Source organism: Rhea pennata, chromosome 15 (genome assembly GCF_028389875.1).
Source record: "Rhea pennata isolate bPtePen1 chromosome 15, bPtePen1.pri, whole genome shotgun sequence".
Classification (NCBI taxonomy): Eukaryota; Metazoa; Chordata; class Aves; order Rheiformes; family Rheidae; genus Rhea; species Rhea pennata.
In genome coordinates, this window is record NC_084677.1 from 2,463,688 (window position 1) to 2,485,405 (window position 21,718).

General features: G+C 45.4%; 1 protein-coding gene across 3 annotated transcripts in view; it reads left to right on the forward strand.

The window, feature by feature from the left end:
- Nucleotides 1–21,718, forward strand: part of AXIN1 (axin 1) — an 83,675-nt gene that overhangs the window by 35,089 nt on the left and 26,868 nt on the right. For all 3 annotated transcript variants that reach the window (XM_062588201.1, XM_062588204.1, XM_062588202.1), the window contains exons 3-4: nucleotides 11,024–11,164; nucleotides 20,889–20,985. In XM_062588201.1, coding sequence (XP_062444185.1) covers nucleotides 11,024–11,164; nucleotides 20,889–20,985 — 238 coding nt within the window. The remainder of the gene's footprint in view (nucleotides 1–11,023; nucleotides 11,165–20,888; nucleotides 20,986–21,718) is intronic.

Consider the following 21,718-nt stretch of genomic DNA (forward strand, 5'->3'; position numbering starts at 1 on the left):
TTCATTGGCTTTGGTGTGGCAGACCTTCTTCAGTGAAATAAGGCATATTTTTTTTGGTGCAGGCTTATTGCTAGGATTTCCTCAGTAATCCCATCTGCCTTTTCATTAGTAGATCTTTGTCACAGCTGTTGGGGAGCAAAGCTGGGTTGTTTTGAGAGACTAAGTCAGTGGCCTTATAGGTGTCCAAAATATTATGTCAACCAGTTACTTCCACCACCCAATTTTGTAATTTCATGGCAGTAGCAGGTTTGTTGGCAATAAACTGAGTTTCATTCCATTGTTTTGATGAGGATTAAAGTAGGACTACTCAGTCTGTGGTAAGTACCAGCCTGGTGGTAGAAGCAAGCAGTTTAATGCCGAAGTTGCAGCTAGTCTTTGTAAAACGGAGTCCACTTTAGTTGACTCTCTTCCCCATTCATTCCAGCCATCAGCTACACCATTGTGCTGGTTGGAGCATTGGAAAATTTATCCCTGCAAGGAATATGGATAACAGGATTTTTGCATTTGGGTTTTTATGCCCTCCTGAAAAATTTTGATGATGCAAGAAAGGACTGAGCTGATATTGTCTTAATTCCACTTTGATTACAGTGGCTCTTGTTCCCCAGTGTGGGCCACCTATTTGTTGGTGTCCCTGCCCCACTCTCATATTCTTGAACACTTACAGAGCATAAATTAGGTCCCTGAATATCTCGCAGACAGCTAAAGCCTGTGTGAGCACATAGGAAGGAAGGGAAATGGACTGAAGTTACTGGCCAAAGCTGGATGGCTTGTTCCCACCCAAAAACTCATTTTTATCCTGCCTGCACTGGTCTAAGTTACTGATCTTGTGGATCAGTATGCATATATATACATATATAGTTGTTTTGTTTTTCTTGTAAGCCCTTTCTTGTCGAGCAGGGTTTTGGCAAAGCCTAGTTTAGGCACTGGAAAATCCCTAATTAAGCCCGGTTATACCAGGCCTCCTTAGATCTTTCTTTTTGGAGGAGCAGAGAAGAGGAAATACTTTCCATTTCATAGAAACATGGACAAACAATGTTACTTCAGACAGTGAAAAAAAAGCAGCAGACAGAATTATAGCACTGAATTCTGCTCGCCAAAAGCATGCACTCGTCTTTATGCAATAATTCCTGGAACGCATTGTTCTTATTGTATTGCTCTTGCTTCCTTTCTGGGCCCTGAGTCGGACTTGGAGAGGCTTTGACTCACTCCACGTAGCACCATGGCCGCCTTCTCCCTACTCTTTCATTGCCTGGCCCAAGAGCTTGGACAACACATAGGCCAACTGAAATGCTCATGAATTTGGAAGTTGAAACAGCATCAAAAGCATCTCAGACCCTCTCCCTCGCATGATAGTAGGTAAATGTTGCTATCTTGAAAACCAGGATCCTGTTAGAAAGGTTCCCACTGTCTGGAAAAGAAAGTACTTTCTTGCCTGGTTTAGTCATTAAATAAATTTGTGGTTTGGTTGAGATGAAAAATAATGAAGAAAAGCTGTTGAAAGCCCAGGATTAATTTGATAGTTTGCAGGCAGTGGTGGTTTAGAGTGGAGTTGCTGCTTTCTTTAGGTTATGAGCAGATCTGCATATAAACCTGGGCTTCCCCTTTTTCTTTGAGCCTCAGAGGCGACACTTTGGAAGTCATTTGTTTCATGAAGGTCCTTTTGGGTCTTGCTGAGCTGCCAGCCCAGACCAGGGCAGGATGCTCTGGGATGGAAGCCGTGCCAGGTGGGTGTGTGCAAAGCCTGCCCAAGGCTGAAGGTCTGGGAGATGCTTTCAGTTGTATTTGGAATTATCATCCTCTGAAGTCAGGGTGGGGGGAATGAAGGGATGGCTGCTCTGCTTGCTTGGCATCATCTGGAAAGCTTTGAATGATTGAGGGGTTCAGCGGTTTTCTTACATCTGCACCGAGATGGTTGCGCGTTGCTCTCAGTTGCCCATTCTGGGAAGAAATGTTTGCTGTGCAACTCCTTTACGTCTCCCAACCGCCTTGTCCACCTTCCCAGGGAAGAGTAACCTCTGGGCAAGCGCATGGGATCCCCTGCAGGCCCCCGTGACTGCCTGTGGAGGGTCTCGTGTCTCCCTGCCTGCCCTGCATTACCCAAGTATCTGGGAGAGTCTCCAGGCAGAGCAGAAAAATGGGCAGTGCTTTCTAAAACAGCTCACATGTTTGTTCGCACTCTTGAACACATAGATATCGTTTTGCTGTATTAAACATAAATGTGTTTTCACCTCGTGAAGCCAATTAGCAAAGGGGGAAGGTCTCACCCATCCAGCTGTTGCAGGATTTTCCTCAGCTCTTGGTTTAAGTCAGGGGAAAGGAGACCGTGCCGTATAAAGATGCTAATGCTCCTGTGGTGTGTTGTCTGACCAAGGCCATGGCATGGAGATGCGTGTTGCTTATGGGTGGGAGTGATACACCCTGGACAGCTGCTAAACACACGAGATTGCTGATTCTGCTCTGTTTTTAGTAACTACTTAAGTTGCTACAAAGGCCCTTTTGAAGTATTGATGGAGCCAGGCTGCTCCAAAGCAGTAAGACTCTATCGAATCACATATTGCCTGATTTTCATGATGGGTCAGATTAAATTAACACAAGCAAATAGCTGCCCTGCATACTGTATAGAAAACTTCCCTATTGAATGTCAGCCTTTCATAATACACGAGGATTTATATTAATCATTTCCCAGAGGCTCAGCTTTTAGAAAAGCTATGGGATGGTGTAAGTTCGGATTCGCATATTGAGATGAGCCTATGCAGATACCCGTTGCTGTTAGAAAGGTACAGAACAAAATGTTCTGCTACTTTTCCTTTATCTTGGGAAGATGATTTAAGCAGTCCTGGTAACTGATGTGCAGACAGTGCGTTGGCCATAATTTGACTTTCATTTTAATTCATTTCTTGTATAGTGAATTATTAAGTAAATGAAATTTCTGATCTGGTTCTAGGGAAAATGTACATGGTTTTTAGGAAGGATTTGACTTTATTTTGTGGCAGCAAAACTGGAGTTTTACAGTTCTGATTTAACACTGTAACTGTAGACAGAATATTCTACTGGGTAAGGCTGCACAGCCTTGCCTCTGTCAAGACGAAGGCGTTGGTGGGCTTGAGTGTAGAAGCGTCAACAGATGAAATCTTGAGGGACTTGCTCTCCCATTTCCACAGATTGCCGTAGTCACGTTCTGGTTTCTGATAGCCTTCCTTAAGAAAGTTATGTTTGTGATCTGTCAGTACAGCCCGAATATTTAATCCTGGCAAGGTTGGACATTGAGTGCTCTCACGTCGGTGATGCTATCTGTGGTTGTATAATTAACACCATAGTGTGGGACCATCCTTACTGAAGATTGGATTCAAGCAGCAGTGGTCAAACGGAAGATTCCTCAAAGAGGAGAATTACTGAAGTGGTTCTGAGCTGTTTCAGATTTTCTTTCCTGTACTTCAGCTTCCTGCCTAGGTGCTCACAAAATCTAGGTCATTTTTCTCACCTGCCCTTTGTATCCTGTGATCTAAAGTCCTGGTGTCAATGGATGCATCTTCTGTAATCTTAGTCCTGAGAAGCAGTATGTCCTTGGTAAATGCACAGCAGTTAAAAAAAAAAAAAGAAAAGAAAAGAAAAAAAGAAACAAACAAAAATGGAGACAAAAGATTCGTAGATCTTGTGTTTAGGTTTTGTAACTATACTTTAATGCTTAGCAATAATTACTGAAGCTCCCCATAAAATAAACTCAGCATATGCCTAACATGGAATTGAATGCTTTAGAATATAAGAGGATATGAGCCCTTATCTGTACTTTTAGTTAAGTTTTTATTTATTTCAGTTCTTCCTCCAATGTGGGAGGATGAGTAAGCATGGAAAAAAGATACAGATTTGCAAAGGCAAGGAGTGCTAAAGAGTTTCATTTCTTTTTCCTTTTCTTTTTTTTTTCTGGCTTTTAAAAGCCAGACCGTAATCATAAATTCCCTGATAGCTGGAGCATGCAGAAGTCATCTTTAAGCCTACAAGTGACAAGCTGCTGTTGCTTTTCAAACTTTAGATTTCATTTTTTGTAAGACACAACTTTGATCTGGTTTCTTTGTAATGCTCTGCGCAACGCTTGGGCTTCTGTGCTCAGACTGCAGAGCTCCAAGTTAACTTTCTTGGAGAGAGCCATCTGGAGACCTCAAAGAACAGATTAACTTGTCCAGAATTGATGTGATCTTTGAAGAAGCTGCCCTTGCCTAGAACACATGTGATTAGCTTGACATTGACAGTGATAAAGTCGAAGTGCACAGCAGTGTCTGACTATCCGAGTAATTGGGAAGAGTTTTAAGTGGAGCAACCCTGAGGATTTGCAATCAAATTACGAGCTAAATCCCCAATTGTAACCTCTTGGCTAGAGTTTTTGAGTCTTTAGTGCAGGTTAAATGCAGACAGGAGTAAGGGTTTTTAGCTTGGCTTCTTTGTAGACATTTCATTCTTAGCTCCAGAACATACCGATGATGATTTTTTGGAGGGTGCTGTGAATGCTTTGGGATATTCCTAGTAGTTCCATACCCACTTCAGTGCAACCTTTGCTGGTGGTTGATGGCACCGTGGACCGGAAACTGAAACTTTTCTGATCAGTTGGTAGATCAAGGTAATCATTTTAACTCAGACATCCCTGTGGATATTATTCTAATCCCTTGTTTAAAGGTGACCCTGCAACTTGGACGTTGTTGTCAGCTAATTGACGGCATGTGCTATTTAAATATGCTTAGGGGATTTGCTTCAGATCACACATCGTAAGCTAACGTGTGCACTTTTAAATTTGATTGACTGGCTGTGATAATGAAATGTGGTATTGCATGAAGGATGTGTCAGTTAGCCACTTGTAGGGAGGTGTAAATATAGCAAGTAAGAGAGCTCTGTTTGAGTGTGCCTTGCCAGCCAGAGACTCAGCAAGCTGTCATTTTGAAATCTGGGGGGGCGATGTAACTTGTTCAATGGATAAATTATTTTTTTTCACATTGGAAGAGTGGCAGATGTTAAAATAATTAGAGGGAAGGATCTCTCAGCATTAGACTGCATCCTCCCACTCATGAAGGTAAAATGACCAGAGAAACCCAAGTGTAACACTTACTCTGATTTTCTCCTGCAAATGTAGTTTTTGGCAGAGTAATCTTCTTTAAAAAAACAGGACTTTTAAACTAAGTTGTCAGAAGTTGGTGGGAATGCAGAGGATTGATAACTGGATCTCACTGGATTGCTGCGCTTGACTGGTCTGTGGTCTCTGAACCCAGCTTTAAGGACACTTCACCTTGACCTCAGCCCACCAAAAGACAAAAATAGGAATCGTATCCCACCACAAGGCTTCCTCATTGCTGCAGAAGGAGGAGGGTATCTCAGCAGCTAGACCTGCCATGAGCTACTCGCTTACTGTGATGAGAGTTCAGGGTGTCCTCCCCAGGGACTTAGTCTGGTCCCTATTTCTCCTGCCGCTCAGAGCTTTCCGAGGCAGCTCGTGAGGTTTGGGTATCTATCAGCTGCTTTGTTGCTCAAGCTCTCTAGAAAATGGAATTTCCTTCATATTAAACAAAAGCTGCTCCTCCAGATAACCAAAAGTTCAGAGTACGTCATTAGAGGAAATACTCCAAAAACACTACTTAGGATGAACCTAAGCAGCATGCTTTGGCCTTTTGTGCTTGTCCGCTTTATGACCCATTATCTTATGGGTTGACTAATCTAGTTTCTCAAAACAGCTACTTCCTTGGTTGCACAGGAATTTGGAGGTGCCTAGCCATGCTGCCAGGGAGTTTAGAGATGCACTTCCCTGAGTTGCCAAGATCTCCCATCTACCTAAGAGGAGGATTGCCGGTCTACCTGGTTTCCATCACAGTCGTCACATTCAATTATTTGAGTCAACATTATCTTCCAGAAAAGCGTTCTTGCTTTACGTGTTTATTCCCATATTGGATTAGAAATACCAGTGAAGAAGACAGGGAGCTGTTGAGAACTGAAGGCAGTGCCCTGCGGGTTTGACGTTGCAGAGAGGAGCTGTGACATCTTTTGTGCAGTGCGGATGGGGATGATGGAGTGCTTTCCCAGGTGGCCCTGCCGTTCATCTCAGAGCCAAGAGTAGCATGTCTGGCAGAAATATGGCACTTTGCATCTTCGATTTAAAATCAAAGTAGCCATCAGTGTGGAACAGTGTGAAGGAGACGGGAGATCCCGGAAAAAGATGCCTTTAGGGAATCACGGCACAGCAGGGGCTCTGGCTAGACTGCGTCTTCTCTCCTCTTGCCTTGGCCTCTCTCTCCCGTTTGTTGAAGCTCCAAGGTCTGACAGTGCTAACGTCATACGTGCTGTTCTAGGTATGAGAAGTGGGAAATTAAGCTTCATGTAGGGATGGAATATAGCTAAGAGAACATGCAAAATAAGCTCTGAGCAGGTAGAAGGAAGCCCTAAGGAGACATCTCCTCATTTCCTACAGCAGTTTTGGCCCTTGTCAGTACTATCAGACTCAGCAGTGATCAATGGAGGACTTTATCCAAAGTAAAGGCAGCTGGTCAAATTGACTTAGGTCACTATGATCTTTATTATACTTGTTCCATATGTGGTTGTTTTGAGGGCTGAGCAGCTGAGATCCACAGAAGAGAAATGCAGCTTTATTTTTGTGCTCAATCCATGTGAAATGGTTCGTGTTCACTTCAAAAACATACACTGCACTAGGGGTATAAAAGAAATTCCGGAAGTCTGCAGGCATTTGTGTGAAGTCTAACTTTAAATGCTCACCTTGCCTTTTATTGACCTCATCCCCGCGTACAGCTTGGTATGTGAGGTTTTCAGCTGACATTTCAAATCGCTCCGAGTGTGTCTGTATCCCTTTTGCAGCAGCCTCCCCTCCCAGATCAGAAGTGACCAGGTTTTTGCTAGACTCCACGTTCCTTTAATGTTTTCTTACTAATAGATGTTGAAAGCGTTCTTCAGAGGCACGGCACAAAACATTCAAATAGTGATATGAGCCAGCTGAAGAGAGTTGTCAGGGAGAGGGAACATTAAGAGAAGGATTGAATACAGATGGATTCCTTAAAAGTAATGTAACCTGTTATGATTGCTTTGAAATCCTATACCCTTTCCATGGACTTATGCTTACCAAAAGTTTACATTTGCATGGAAGTATTAGAGGCAGAGCTAAAATGTAAGTAATCCCTGCTGTATACACGCTTTAAGTGTGTAATTTTAGCTAAATACAACAGTTGTGACCAAAGTCTTTCCTGTATTCTCGGAGGCGAGTTCACAGCCATGTGCAGTTCAGTAGGAGGGTTGTTGCATCTCGGATGCTCTGGAAAGAAGAGGAGCCATACGGCACACATCTGGTCAGTGTTACCCAGTGAATTCCTTGCGCCATCTCAGATTCATACCCAGTGAACTCTTAAAATGCTCTGTGATGCTGGCATGGGGAAAGAACTGCTTTGTGTTTTCTCCTGTATCACATGTATCTCGGTTCTACTTTGGGTTGTTTTCCTAGTGAAAAACACAGGGACATGACTCTGATCACCCCCGGGGCTTTTTTTGTGCACACATGCATCCGATCTTCTGCACTAAAGGTTTTCAAGCTAGGGTGAGAAAGAGGGAAAGGAATGGGAGGCTGCAAGATCTGACAGGCCGAGGGAGCCTCCGATTCCCTCCCCAGGTCGCTTCATCTTCAGGACCCAAAGTTGGGAAAAGCTGTAATGATGTTTCAGAGCTCAGAGTGTGGCAGAATGGGAAATCACCCCTGGGAGCTCAGCTAGAGCCGCTACCTCCATGCAGGCATGACACCAGTTGCTTTGCCTTGGTAAAAAGTGCTGGTGCTGCTGACTCAGAAGCATGCCCTCACTCTTTCCCTGCTGTCTGAAACCTCCGCTGGGGTCTAGAGGGGAAAGCCCTTGACAGCAAGCCTCTTTGAAGGGAAGGTGAACAAAGCCACACTAAGGAACTTAGTCTTATGAAGCACTTGGTCTTACGAGAGTTAGGAGTTGATGCCCCTTGGCATCCAGGCTGAACTCGTCATAGTGATGTGGCTCCCCAGGGGCATCTCCCTCAGCCAGGAGCTGCTGGAGACTGGAGAGCTACCTTGGTGCTGCAGGAGTGTACTTGCGAAGCATCTGGAGACTCGGGCTGTGGTTCCACAACGCTTTTAAGGCCGTCAGGCTGTGAGCTCCATCTGCAGGTCCAGGCTCCCCTGCCTGGATTGCACATTCCCCGCCTGGCCTGTGCTGATGGGGTGGAGAGCCTGGGATGGACGGCGAGCAGACAAGGCTGACCCAGACACGAGGGCTGTGATGACATGCTGTTTTCCACCATGTGGGTGCCTCTGAAAAGCTCCAGAAGGCAGCAGCAGCGGAGCTTGGTTCCCACACAGCATGCACTGAATGCAGGCTCCAATCTTGCCATTTACAAAAGGCGAAGGTAATAGAAGGTTATAACGATGAAAAATTCCACAAGCTTTTGTTTACTTAAGAATTGCCATATCAGCAGGGCTAAATCTGGGAGCACTGGAGATGTTGTCCTCCTCTTCTGCATGATGAGCTGATAAAAATGAGGAATCGATGAGTCTGTGCATTTTCTTCTGTATATTGGAGTCATCTGCTGCACTTTATTAATACCCTGCTAGAATAACGCACTTGACTTCCAGAGAGGCCTGGCAAAAGGGTCCACTAGAAGATGGTGTTACATTTTAATTGGGTTATCCAGAAAGCATCTTCTCTCTGCCCGCAGGGAAGGACTGACCTATCCATCATTTGCACCTCAATTTAAGAGGTTATATCTGCCTCCATCATGCAACTGTCATATCAAATTTGACAGGAGGGTTACACTGCACAGAACTCCTTTAATATTCAGAACTGACCATTATGCAAGGGAAGAAGTGGAGAACGGGGTGGTGGTAAGATTATGACTTATTATACTTCACTTTTTAGGGCAAACTTTTTCAAATTATTTCCAACCTTAAATGTTTGCCCTAGAAATCTGTTCTCAAATCTGATGGCCTATAGAAATGAGGATGCTCTTTCGCATGTTTAAAGTGACAGTTTGAAAGTTTGTGTGCTGGAAAACGTCTGTGGTAGGAGATTTTAACCAGTCAGCGCTGTATCACATCAGACAGTGAAGAAACTTCTCAGGATGCCCTTCGCTTATGACAGTAGTGAAAAACCTCAGGTGACTCAGTTTTGGATTCTCTTTACAGCACCCTTGCGCTACGCTGAGCTAAATCCTGCAAGGAGAAAGAGCTTGGCATTTCTGCTCTTTTGGGGCAAGTGGAATATTAGTTTTCTCCTTGTCAGATTAAAAGAGTGCATTTGTTTCTAACTGACCCCCTAATGAACCTAAAGCAACTTGATTTTTCATGGTGACCTGTGAGCACGCTGCCTTCTCTTTAGCATCCATGACCTCTTGCAGTACAAGGGAAATAGTATGTTGTGGTTTCTAGAAGTGTAAGGGCATGGGGAATAGGAACTACACAAGTGTTTTATTAGCAGCTGGCTATAACTTGGCTTAATTCAGTTTTCAAAATACTTTGCTAGACCTCATCCTTGAACACCTAGTTCTGTTTCAATATCAGATTCTGTAAACCTCTACCTTAAATGCGTTGTCTGCTTATTCCAGCTCGTATAGTGGCTACTGTGGGGCGATTGGCAGATATTATCAGTGGATGGTTGTCCTGTGTTCAGGGCAGGAGACTGTTTTTTAGATAAGACTTTGACCACTGCACTAGAGCCAGGGAAGTATTTTGGAGCAGAGCCGAGGAGTGCAAATCGCATAGGGCGTCCTCCTCGGACGTGTGCTTGGCCAACTTCCATTATGAGCCATAGATGCTGGGTGCCAATTACTGCATTACTAAATACAAGATGATGCTGGTAAGCTGTATGATCTGAGTTAAAACAGGATTCTGATTTTCAGAGCCATAACAGACCTTGGAAAACACATCCACTTACCAACTTTAAGATGTCTTACAAGAGTGTATGGCTACTTTTAATTTATTCTGTGCTACTCTTCATGCAGAGGGGTAGTCAGGGAGCGCATGGGCTTAAATGATGCTGTGTTACTGTGCCAGTGTGAACCTTTCAGCTTGTACATCTTTCTGGCAAATTACAAAATGACTTGTACTAATGATATGGTGAAGGTGACTGTATGGTGCGACTGTCCTGAGGTATAACAGAGTCGGAGGCATGTTGGTGGCAGTCACTTTTCTATGCCAGTGGAAGTGCCAGCATTAAGAAACCACTTGCCTACTTGTTTCACAAGCTTCTTTACTGTTAATCCAGGTCTCCTTCTGTGCAAGGACTTGTCTTCCCAAGTTAACTCATGCAGGTGGCCTCTCTTCCTGCTGTTCAAGAGAAGAAGGTTGGCCTACTTGCTTATTTACTTGAATAACCTGCCTGCAAGACAAGGTGTGTGGTTGTGCATGAAGTAACCTCCGTAGATCCATGGCCAGATTGTTTGTTGGGAAAAGTTGTGCAATTAGACAGTTCTTGCTGATGGAATTTGCAAGTGTTTGATGTTCCAAAGTGTGACATTTGAGGTCTGCTTTAGGTTATTGGCTGTAAGCAGCAACCATTTCTTCCTTTACCTTCCTTGCTTGACAAACGTATTGGAGTGGGTTGAAGAGGGATAAAAAAGCGAGCATAGATTGGGGTGAGCCATGCGACACATCCATCACAATCAGAAAAATAGAACAAAGCCTGTTTTGACCACGAAAGATGCCGTCTCATTGTTTAGATACTGCTTTTGGATGTCCTGCTTTGCTCATAAAATGACAGTGCTAAGCACGTAGCTGAGATACAGTGAGTCATGAATGGGAATTGGACTTCCTCCTCATAGGTTTGCACCTTCTCTTTCTTCAACTCTGTCAATATCATCTTCGTTACTCCATTAATCCCCTTTTGCTTCCAGTTATGAGTAAAACCTTTCATTTAATATGAACATAGTCATAGGACAGAGTCCTTCTGTCCAGTGATGCAGAGAGGATGGTGGCAGTGGAGTCAAGGTTGTGTACTTTTAATTTGACTCTGTTTCATTTTTCTTCCAGGCATGGGTCATGGAGAGAGCCTGTTAACCCTTACTATGTCAACACGGGATATGCCCTGGCACCAGCCACCAGTGCCAATGACAGCGAGCAGCAGAGCATGTCCAGCGATGCGGATACAATGTCACTGACAGACAGCAGCGTGTAAGTAACTCCAATTTGATGTAGCAGTAAATGGAATGTAGCATACTTGTTTCTTAACAGTGGTGCTGGTTTTGTTTGTCCAGGGGAGGCATTGACAGAGATGGTGTTGGGGAGAATATCTCACTGACCAAAGTCATGGTCATTCTAGTGTTCTTTCTGAGCAGAGTTGCTTTGTCATTGTGCAGGCTACTCAGATTTTCCATCTCGGGAACATTTGCAACATCAACTGCTTAGAGTGGGCTAAAATAAGTGATGCTTGGCAGGAGCTCCTGCAATGTTTCTTGCCAGGTGCAAATGGGCGTGAGCTCTCTTTGGGTCCCTCCCCATCAGGATGAATCAGATGGCAATTCAGTCGAGACTTGTACTGTTGCTCTTTTCTCTGTCTTTTATCTTTCCAAAGTTCCCACTTGCCCCTAAAAAACACAGTATTTGGGTGCCTGATTACCAAATAAAGGGTGTGTGAAGAGTTCCAGTAAGCACTTTGCTGGAATACGGTCTGAGAAGTTTCTCGGACTTCTTATCCAAAGCTAAGGTAGAACTCACCTGCAGTTTGTACCTCTGCATTCAGTTATCCTCATTTTGCTTAATGGATCACAAGATTAAGCTGGTTTAGGATAGTACCTATGACTGAGAAGACTTGGGCTCACCTCCAGGTTCCTCACAGTAGCATTCCAGTGTTGCCTTAGTTTTTCAGTGCCTTGGGCCTGTCTGGAAATAGCTTTTCCTTCAAAGTGCGCTGTAATTGGGGATGTTACGCAAGGGAATACCAGATTCTTTCTCTCGGTCTGTGTAATAGAAAAGCTAAGTAGATTGAGATGCCTTTGAAGACAGAAGATAATTTGACTAAGCCCCTGTAGCTGCTCTGTAGGATGCCAGTGAAAGTGTACTCAAAAAGAAAAGAACATCAGGCCCCTGGAAACTGTTCGTAGAGGGTCCTGCTGACCTGCTGTCACTTCTGTAAGCATGTGCCAGCGTGGACTGTGCTTGGGGAAGTGGATGCACAGCTTGGATATTCTGGGGATGGAGGATATAAATTTTGGGGATGAGGTAGGATGTTTCAAATGATAATTCCAGTCCAGCCTGTGCTCTGCTGCCTGTTGGCTTGTCACAAATTTGGAGGCACTCTACCTGTGTACATGGTGGCAAGAGGGGATGATGAAGACCGGTGCGTTCTCATTTATTCCCAGACAATTCATCTCATCAAATGTTTTCCTGTGAGTTCCTACATAACTGTAACAATTACCCATGGCCTTAATGGATTCAGAACTGTTGAATCTCCACGTCGTGCTTAGGCCTATCTGTCTGCAGCAGCCTCCTTCCTCTGCCACAGTTATAGCAGGTACCTTGCATCATGGCCTGATGAAAGCTGTAAGAGAACCCAATATATCCATCCTTTTAGCACTGAAGACACTAAGAAAAACACAAGGAGGTTTATTCCAGTATTCCTTTTTCTTGCGCATTGAGTTCCTTCCAAACTGCTGGAGTTGAAAAGCATCCATTCCCTTTCCGTGGACTTGGATTGCTCTCACACCTGGCAGACGTGTACGAGACATAATCACCTATGACTGCTGTCACAGTGTGGCAGGGGAGACAGAGTCTCAAGCTGTTTAAACTCTACATCCGCAGTGGAGGACTCCTTCCTAAGTAGTTTGTTTTACTAGTAGCAGTAAACTTGCAACTCCCAACGTGTGGAACCCCCCCAGCAGTGTGTTACCTGGGAAATACGATGTTTCAGGATTGCCTGGAGCTGTTTCAACACCAAATGATAGTTCAAGGCATTCTTCCCCAAGCAGGGACCCATTATTTGGCAAAGCCCTCCTTCTCTGTCACTCACGTGTGTGGAAATGCCCCCTTGGGAATTTTCTATAACCCTGAAATCTCAAATGTTAATTTAAGTAGAGCATCCAAATTTTGAGCCTTCTACAAATACAAAACCTTGTGCTACAGTTGGACCTTTGAATGTATAGAGACCTTTCAACTCACCCCAGACATCCCAGACGGTGACAACATCTGACATGCCCATTCATTTGGTTTGTGCCTGTTCTTTCTTGACAGACGTGTTGAAGATGAGCAGAATTGCACTAATTTAGGGAAACTTAAGGACCTATTTTTTTTGTAACATATGACTTTTTAACTAATTATTAGACTGCTCAGTGAGGAAAAAATACAATTTCTGCAATGTCCACCCTGCATGAAAGTACCTTTGATTCACAGCTACTGTTGCAGCGTAGCAGTGTAGACTTGGCACAGCATGAAACTTCAGAAAGTTTAGCAGTGGTTTGTCAGAGAAGCTGGAGTGTCTGTGTCTACCTGTACCTGCTTTGTGGGCTTACTGGAAGGTGTTCCCAGCATGATTCCGGTTGGATCTAACTTTAAGGTTGGCCTTGCTTTGTAGGGGGCCGACTGAAGACCTCCGGAGACGGAAGACCTCCAACCTAAATTATTCTGTGATTCTTTGAGACTACTGTGGTCTTTCCTTGCAGAACTAGGCCTTCTGGGGAGCAATAAGAGTTTGTCATCTCACTGTCACTCACACTCAGCGTTCATAGCTTAGACATAGATGACCTGGAATTTTTATCTGTATTGTGTTACCTATCTGCAAAACTCGAGTGGTACAGAGACTGGGGGCAATACATTTGCCATGTGCTGCATGAATAAACATTCACTTCTGCGAGGAAATTGCCACATTTTTGAAATCTGTATTAGAACTATTTGAAAATCCTGATAGTTTTGTCTCTTGGGAACTGGCAACTCTAAGATAACAGAAGAGATTCGTCACAGAGCTGGAATTTGCAGGGTAAATCCATTCATCTGTGCACTGCCAGCAACCTTAGTCAGTATTCAGACCTCTCTGATGAGCAAAAGCCCTGGATGCCTACAGGGGATCATCTTTGCAGGACCCTGTGCCTTTCTGCTGATTCTCAGGATGACACAGGGATTTTGACTGATGACCTTTCTAGAGATACTATTTGATATTCCATCCCTTAAATAATTTCTTAAACATAACAGCACATAATGTGGGTTAGATATTAGCCTGACTTTTGCCTGTACAAGTGTAAATGAAATAATAGCTTATGTAAGTTCAGGATATTCTTCTGAAGAGGAAGCTACCCGTAGTTAATTATTAACTCAGTTGAAGAGATTCTCTATATTTGCAGTTTAACAAACTCTCAGTCCAGAAAAACCTCCAGAGGACATCTAGTAATTTTTTTCTCATAGAAGAAACTGGTGAATCTCTTCCTTCAGCTATGGATGCTGCCTTCACCAGAACACGAGCAATGCATACTGCTTGTATTCCTAAGGGCTGCCTGTAGTAGCCCAATAATTTCTACCATGGTCTGTGCCCTAGACATAGCTTGCCAGGCCAGAGACCAAAGGTAGAAACACTGTTCTGCCCCTATAGTGCAGCCAAGTCAATAGGAGCTCTGCGGTCCTTCACCCAGACTTGGCAGTGCTCTTTGTATCAGGGTCCATTCTGACATACCTGGAGAGCAGGAAGTGTTGGACAACTTTGGAGTAACTAATTTGAGACAGGGTATCTTCTGACTTTGCTGAGATGCTTCTGAATATCAGACAGAGCTTTTTACTTCCCTGGGTTATTTTCCTCTTGATTTTTTTTTTCCTGCCAAATTGGGCTCAGGCTGTAATTCTTTCTCAATACGATCAGTGACTGAGCAGTTCTGTTTCATAGCTGGTCACCACTGCGGTTTTATTCAGCTGGTACCCAGAAGCCCCCTCCAAATCTTTTTTGCTTTTCCTAGTTACCACCCTCATGACAAAGCCCTGTGCCTCACCCACAAAACAGCTTCCTTGAAGATGGTCTACAGAGGAAGAAAAAATAGGTTATGGGATTTTTTTGTAGTTGATGTTGCATCTCTGTGATGAAAAAAGATTTAGAGGAAAATATTCTTTTTGCTCTGCTTTTTAGTAGTGCAGATGCAAAGTGTCTTTCTGTAAAGCAGAAACCCTTTGATTTTTCAAGCGGAAGATGACAAGTTTACAGAATTAGGAGAACGTTTTATTAACAGCAGTGCTGTAAACACAGAGTCCTCCGAGAGGCTCGTTTAGTGTCGTCGTGAATGTCAGGAGCTGTCAGACCTCGTTGGAGAAACATTCCAGCCTGTGTCATGGGCGTCTTTAACGGGTGCTGCCCATCAAGTGAACAGCAGCGCGCCACCTTCCCTTGGTTAATACAGCAAGCTGGTGAATCCGTGACGTGCCTGCAGATATTCAGGAAAAACGATAGAGCAACCTGTCTGGCCAGTTTTAAGCAATTACTTCTCAAGCAGTGTCTGTGTGCCCACTCCCTGGTAAGCAGACCTGGGCCAGGAGTTTAGGGAGCTCTTGGCCCTCACAGTACTTGTGTAGCAGATCTGCTGCTCACCCTCTGTACTGAGGGCATAAGGGATGGTGAATCTCCTTGCCTTGGATCCCTTTTATTCCAGGTCATGGATCTTGATCCAAGGTGGAACACTCCTGATATTTCTGTTGCCCTCTTACCAGTTCTTGGTTATTTAGGTTGGGATTTTCGGTCTTACAGCATGGGGTTAATGACATCCCTTGACTTTGGTTAGTCTTGCCTTGCTCACGTGGCTTTCCTTGTTAATGAAGATTATGGCAGTTCTTCAGAGTCCTCTAACCATGCTTGCTTTCTCAGGAGCTCTAGGCATCAAATACAGCCTTTTCTGTAATGGCCCATCCTTAACACTGGATATTACTGCGTGGGAGATTCTTATACTTCATGAGAAAGAACTATTTGTCCATCTTACCCTTTTTACCCTTTGTAATTTTTGTTTTTACCCCTTCCCAGCTTTGGTTTGCCCATAAGGTTTCTCGGTTTTACCCCTTCCCAGCTTTGGCTTGCCCGTAAGGTTTCTTTATGAGGCTTGGGTTGGAGCAGGCATTTGCAGCCTGCAGTTGGAGATCAGGTGTCACGATGTCACACATACCTTATCCATCTTATGTTGCAAAATGGAGGATGCAGACCCTGGCTAAAGTGTTACATGAGAAGAAGGATGCCCCTGGAACAGAAAACTGTAGAGAACTGCTGATTTAAAGGCTCATTTTGATACAAATCTAGCTGCCTTGCCAATATCCTTCTGCTGTTCTTCCTTTTCATCATCTGAGCCGCAGTCTGAAGCTAGTAGGGGTCGTGAAACTTGTTATCAGAGGAGACAGATGCAAGAACTCTTTAAAATCTTCTTAGCTTTTAGTGCTTCCTTTTCCACGGTCCAGTGGGCTCAGGGAGTTGCACTGATAGTTATACCTGTTGTATCATTTATGCTGAAGTCCTTCATCCTCCCAACTTTTATTTCAGTAGCTGCAATTAATTCCTTTCACAGGCAGAATACTTTCTGTTTGACCATCCTGTGCATTCTTTATTCTTCACTCCTTTTTCCTTTAGGTGTTTTATCCCTTCTGTGCCCACACAGGCTGCTTCCAGGACTTTAATTACTACTGATATGTGCTCTGCCTTCTGCTAATAACTAGCCCAATCTCAGTAGTTCATTTTAAATAAGTCTCAAAAATCATAAAAGTAGATCTGTGAACTTTCTTTTTGTGGATCTCAAACTGGACGCATGCGGATTTATCCCCAAATTACAATTCTGGACATACAGCCTTGACCTTTGGCTCACAAAAAACTCTGTCTGCATTCAGCATTTGCTCTTCATTATGTTGTTTAAAACTCCAGTACCAGATTTTGTTCCATTTTTTACATGGCATTGCTGAAGCTATCTGCCTCCTGCGTTTCAAAGGAATTTCTGCAGAATTGCTCAAGGCAGCAAAAATGAAGAACAACCAGACACAAGTTAAAGAAGGGACTCCTGCTGCTTGACAAGACTTGCATGTCTTAGCGCTTTGAATTTAGGCCTCCTCTAAGGAAAATGGCAATGAAAGCCTCATCTGCTGATGAGCAAGCTTCTTCTCTACATACGCTGTTTACATATAGCAGTCAAGCTCAATAATGAAGAAATGTAGGTTATCCTCAAAGGCAGGGCATGAATGGGGTGTGATCCCATGGTGGAAACCTTCGTGACCCTACGTCGGAGGAGAACGTTTCCGGACAACGCGGATGCAAACACGGGCTAATTGCGGAGAGCTCCCGAGTGCTTACAGCAAGCTGAGAAAGCACACGGGCGCGCACAGAGCGTGGCTTGATGCGAGGCATGATCCGCTGGTGTGAGCCAGCTCAAGCCGGAGGAGGAGGTAAAAACGCCCAGGCGCAGTGTTCGGTTGCTTAGACTTTGATATGTCGCAGTTGTCGCCAGCACCCTTCCAAGCTTTGGTGTTCTCCCAGTCGCGGCAAAACAGGTTTTGGGAGGGCAGTTCCTCCGCCAGGCTGCGCATGCATGGAATTGCAAAAAGTTCCCGACTCACGTAAGTGTTTCTTAAAGTCATTTCTCTGCTACCACGTACAAGCACCTGAAGACTAAACTTTCAGCAGAAGGTCCTTCCAAGCGCTGGCAAATGCCGTTGCAGTGTGCTGAATTTTTGTAACAATTAATGTTGTCCGTCTCTGTCGCTCAAGGAGTTGTGTTTTTTGAGTAGCTTAAAAAACACAATTCTTAAATGCCCTGGCCCTCCACTGATTATTTTTCATTCTTCCTGTGTCATACGAATCCCACTGCCCTTGTAGGCAAAACAGGCCCCTCTGTGGAAACCCGGGTTTATAATCTGAAGAGCAGCTGTGTTGTTTTAGCTGTTGGACATGGAGGCGAGGTCTAGAGAGGACATCAGGAGATGATGGTAGCTCATGTTAGCCCTGGTGGGCTGCGGTGGCCTCGACCGCGGAGTCCTGCAGCCGGTGGCTCGAGTTTTGCCCTCCTGGTGAGCCCTTGGGATGTGTCTCAGGTTACCGGCAGCTTGGAAGCTCCGTGCTTGGAGCACCTTGAAGATCTCCATCTCCATATGAGATGGATCTTTCCTAAGGGGAGGGGAACAGGTTTCGTCGCAGCTTGTCCCCAGAGCCGTTTCCTGCCTTTCCCGCGGCCGGCGAGCCCCGACGGCTTCCGCCGTGTTTGCGCAAGCCCTGACGGCCTCCTACGGTGGCGGGAGCCCAGCGACGACGATTCGGCGGCCGGCGGCAGAGGAGCGGTGAAGGAGCTCCTTCGTCGCGTGCGGCCCAACCTCCGTCCGCGCGTGCCGGAGGCCGGCGCGGGGAGCGGAGGAAGCCGCTGCCTTCCCCAGCTCGCAGCCCGACGACATTAGTATTAAAAAAAAAAAAAAAAAATGGTAGAAACCCCCTGGCTCCCTGCTCCAGCGCGTTTCAGCGCGGAGCTCGCTGGTGCCAAAGAGAATCACACGGTGAAACGAGTAAATACAGTGGCAGAAAGTTTCATTTTAAAAGTAGATGTGCTAGTAAAAAAAACATAGTTTTTTTTCCCCCTTTTATTATTATTTCTCCGTCTATTGAAAATATCTCAAAGCAAGTTACCTGACAAAGGAAAACAAAAGCGCTGTAGCAGATTTTTTTTCTTTTCTTTTTCCTTGCTTCTCCCCCCCTTCCCCGCCGGCTCCCGCTCCGCCATCTATTGAATACGGTTTTGTGGGGATAAAATTAAAGTGCTTATCTTTGAATTTGCTTCCTCTGGTTGAGTTGGCACGGCGCATTGAACGGAGGAATGCTCCGAGTTCAGAGGTGGCGTTGGGGAATCTAGTTAAAATGACATCAAAGGCGGCGCAGCGGGGCCGAACGTGTGTTTGAAGCCGGCTAGATTAGAGGCCGTTATCAGCCTCGCGCGACCGTGCTCTGAACAAAAGTCGCTCTTTCCGCTGGGACGGCTGCTGCGGAGAACGGGGGAAAAAAAATAATAAAATAAAATAAAGAAACGAAAATTGCGCCTTGCCCTAGAACGCTGCTTTTGCCCGTGTTCTGCCGGCCGGGGTTTCGGCGAGGCGATGAAGGCGAGATCTTGTTTTTCTGATCGCTAAAATCGCGCCGCGGCGGAAGCCCGGGGCCGTAAAAATCCCCGCTTGTTTCGTCGCCGTCCGGTCTGGGACGAAAAGCTGCGGCTCGGCGCGGCGGAAGCGTTCAGCCGTGGCGACTCCAAGTTACTTCTCGAATAGAGCTTCATCGTTAAAGAAGACGAAGCCTCCTGATGAAGGCTCTCGTAAGGGCCCGTTGTTACGGCGACGCTTTGCGAGCTGCAATTAGCCCGGCTGATTTTTCCGTTTTATCATTTGCCTTCGTGCCGAAAAGCACTTGTCGTTAATCCCGGTTCCTTATTTTATTATAAGGGTATTTGATTTTTGACCGCCCCGGTTACTAGAGGAAGTTGCGTTCGTCACACGAGCGGTGAACCCGGTTGCAGTTCGGTACGCGCCCGTTGTCCCGGGGGGAGAGCGAGGCTCAGCCGAAACCGGACGGGGCTCGGGTTTGGGAGAGAGAACCGATCTCGCATCGGAGCTTCTTACTCTGGAGATTTTCGGGCAAAAAAATAGGGCAAATTGTGTTTTCGCTGCCAAATAGCATGCAAGCTAGGTGCCAAAAATCTGCTAATGTCAGCTGGTTAAACTATTTCATGTTATCTAGAAGCAACTGTGGTTGTTTGGGGGGTTTTTTAGGGTTTTTTTTTAGGTGATAAAGACTTTTGGCTTGTGTCAATATCTCCTCGTTGCAAAGCGTGGTGGGACTGGATCGTTTGCACTGTTCAGAACGGTGTAAGGGTCATCTGTTCACTGGGACGTAAAGGCTGGGGAGAAGCAGTGTTTATGCATGGAAAATATTCGGTATTTGCAACTAAGCCACTACATTAATTTGCACAAGTTCCATTGCACAGACTTCCAAAACAGTTGCTTTTACCAAATCAGGAGAATCTGTATAATAAAAAAGGAAAACTCCAAACCCCTAAGCTCCAGGAGAGCGTTTGCTTTTGCACCTGTTGGGTTTTTCTTCAAAATAACCCAGTTTCACTAGGATGTGAGCCTATTTCCTGTATCTCATAAGTGAGCTCCACTTCGGTTTCTAGGATATAAGCAGTAGGGATGCAACAACGAAAACAAAAAAACAATTTTTTTTCCCTTGAAGTTACACTCGGGCAACAATGATTTGCAATTAGCAGTGCTTGGCAAAGCCCGATAGCTCCAGCCCCTCCAACTCCAGCTCGTTGGGAGCCGACATGCACCCAAAAGTCCATAATTTCTGTCTGAGCTAGAGGTTGTCTTGAGAACAGTGGAGTGTGCCCCTTTGCTTTGATAAGCCATTCGAGAAGTTGTCAGGTGCACTTAAAAATATATATACACCTTGTTCCCTGACTGAATTCCCCTTGATGTAGATGCTCACAGAGTTCCCACTCCTCCTCCTCCTCCTTCTCCCCCTCCTAGCCTGCCCTGTGGTTTACTGTGCACATTGCCTTCTCTTTTATAGAAAGCAACCAAGTATAAAAGGTACCAGGATGCAATCCAAGTCCTTCTCCCTGCCCTGTGCCTAGGGCAGGGGTTGCCGGAGCCGTGCCTCGTGCTGCTCCCCGGGGCTGCCGTGTAAGTGCTTCCCCTCGGCGAAAAGCAAAGCGCCGCGGCCGCTGGGACCGCCGCGAGCACCGTTCCTCGTCCTGGTTTCTCGTGCTCTGTTGCACTTGCCTTGCGTGGGTGAAGCCTTTCTCGAACCTAAAGAGATCTCCTACCTGCCTCTGGGCAGCGGTGAGGTGTAAAGGTACATCCTGCGATCTGAGACCACCTAAGGAAAGGCACTAAAGTGGGCTGTGTTGTTGTTTTGTTCTGGCAGAGATGGGATCCCACCGTACAGACTCCGAAAGCAGCATCGCAGAGAGATGCAGGAAAGTGCCAAAGCAAATGGACGTGTGCCACTACCTCACATTCCTGTAAGTAGCAGTATCTCCTTTTGCAAAGGTAAATACGCAAAATCGGTAAGATCTCCAGCGTACCTTCGCTGTGCTTGCTCACACGCCTGTGAGGGAAGGAAGGCTCCGTAGCCTTTTACCGAACTGTTGATCATCAAGTTGATCATCAAGGGCCGTCCAAAACAGGCAACTTTTCTTAACCAGTCAGGCAGGAGCGAGCTGTTTCTCGGGGGCAAAATGGATGCGTCAGCTGGTTCAGGCAGCTAGCGTCTGCCTGCAAACGGGTTTTATGCCATTGGGTGAGCTAGAGAGACCTAGGGAAGGTATAGGAAGGCCACCAGGCAGGGAGGCTGACATAGCTTTCAGCCAGGGTCAGCTAGGGAGAAATGCAACTGTCCCAAGCCATACAGCGAGGGGCAGAAGGGAACTGTAACCGGCTTTGGAGGATGCCGCAAAGCCCACAGGGGAATGCAAGACAGGAAAGCAGAGAAGGTGCAGATAGAAGTGTTTCCAGTTGTCTGATATTGCCTCCTCAGTTGCTTCAGATGAGCAAACTGCTTTTGGAAGATGAGCATGACCGTTAGGGCTCTGCAGCACCATCTGCAGCTCTACTTATTCTTGTAAGTATTCTTTCTGTGCAAAGTTACAGGTGACATTTAATATCTAGCAGGGAATAAAGGTGCTTCTTTCCTCTTTGGACAGCTGGACTCCAGCGCAAATCAAATAGAAAAAACACGTCCATCTGCTTTTTGCA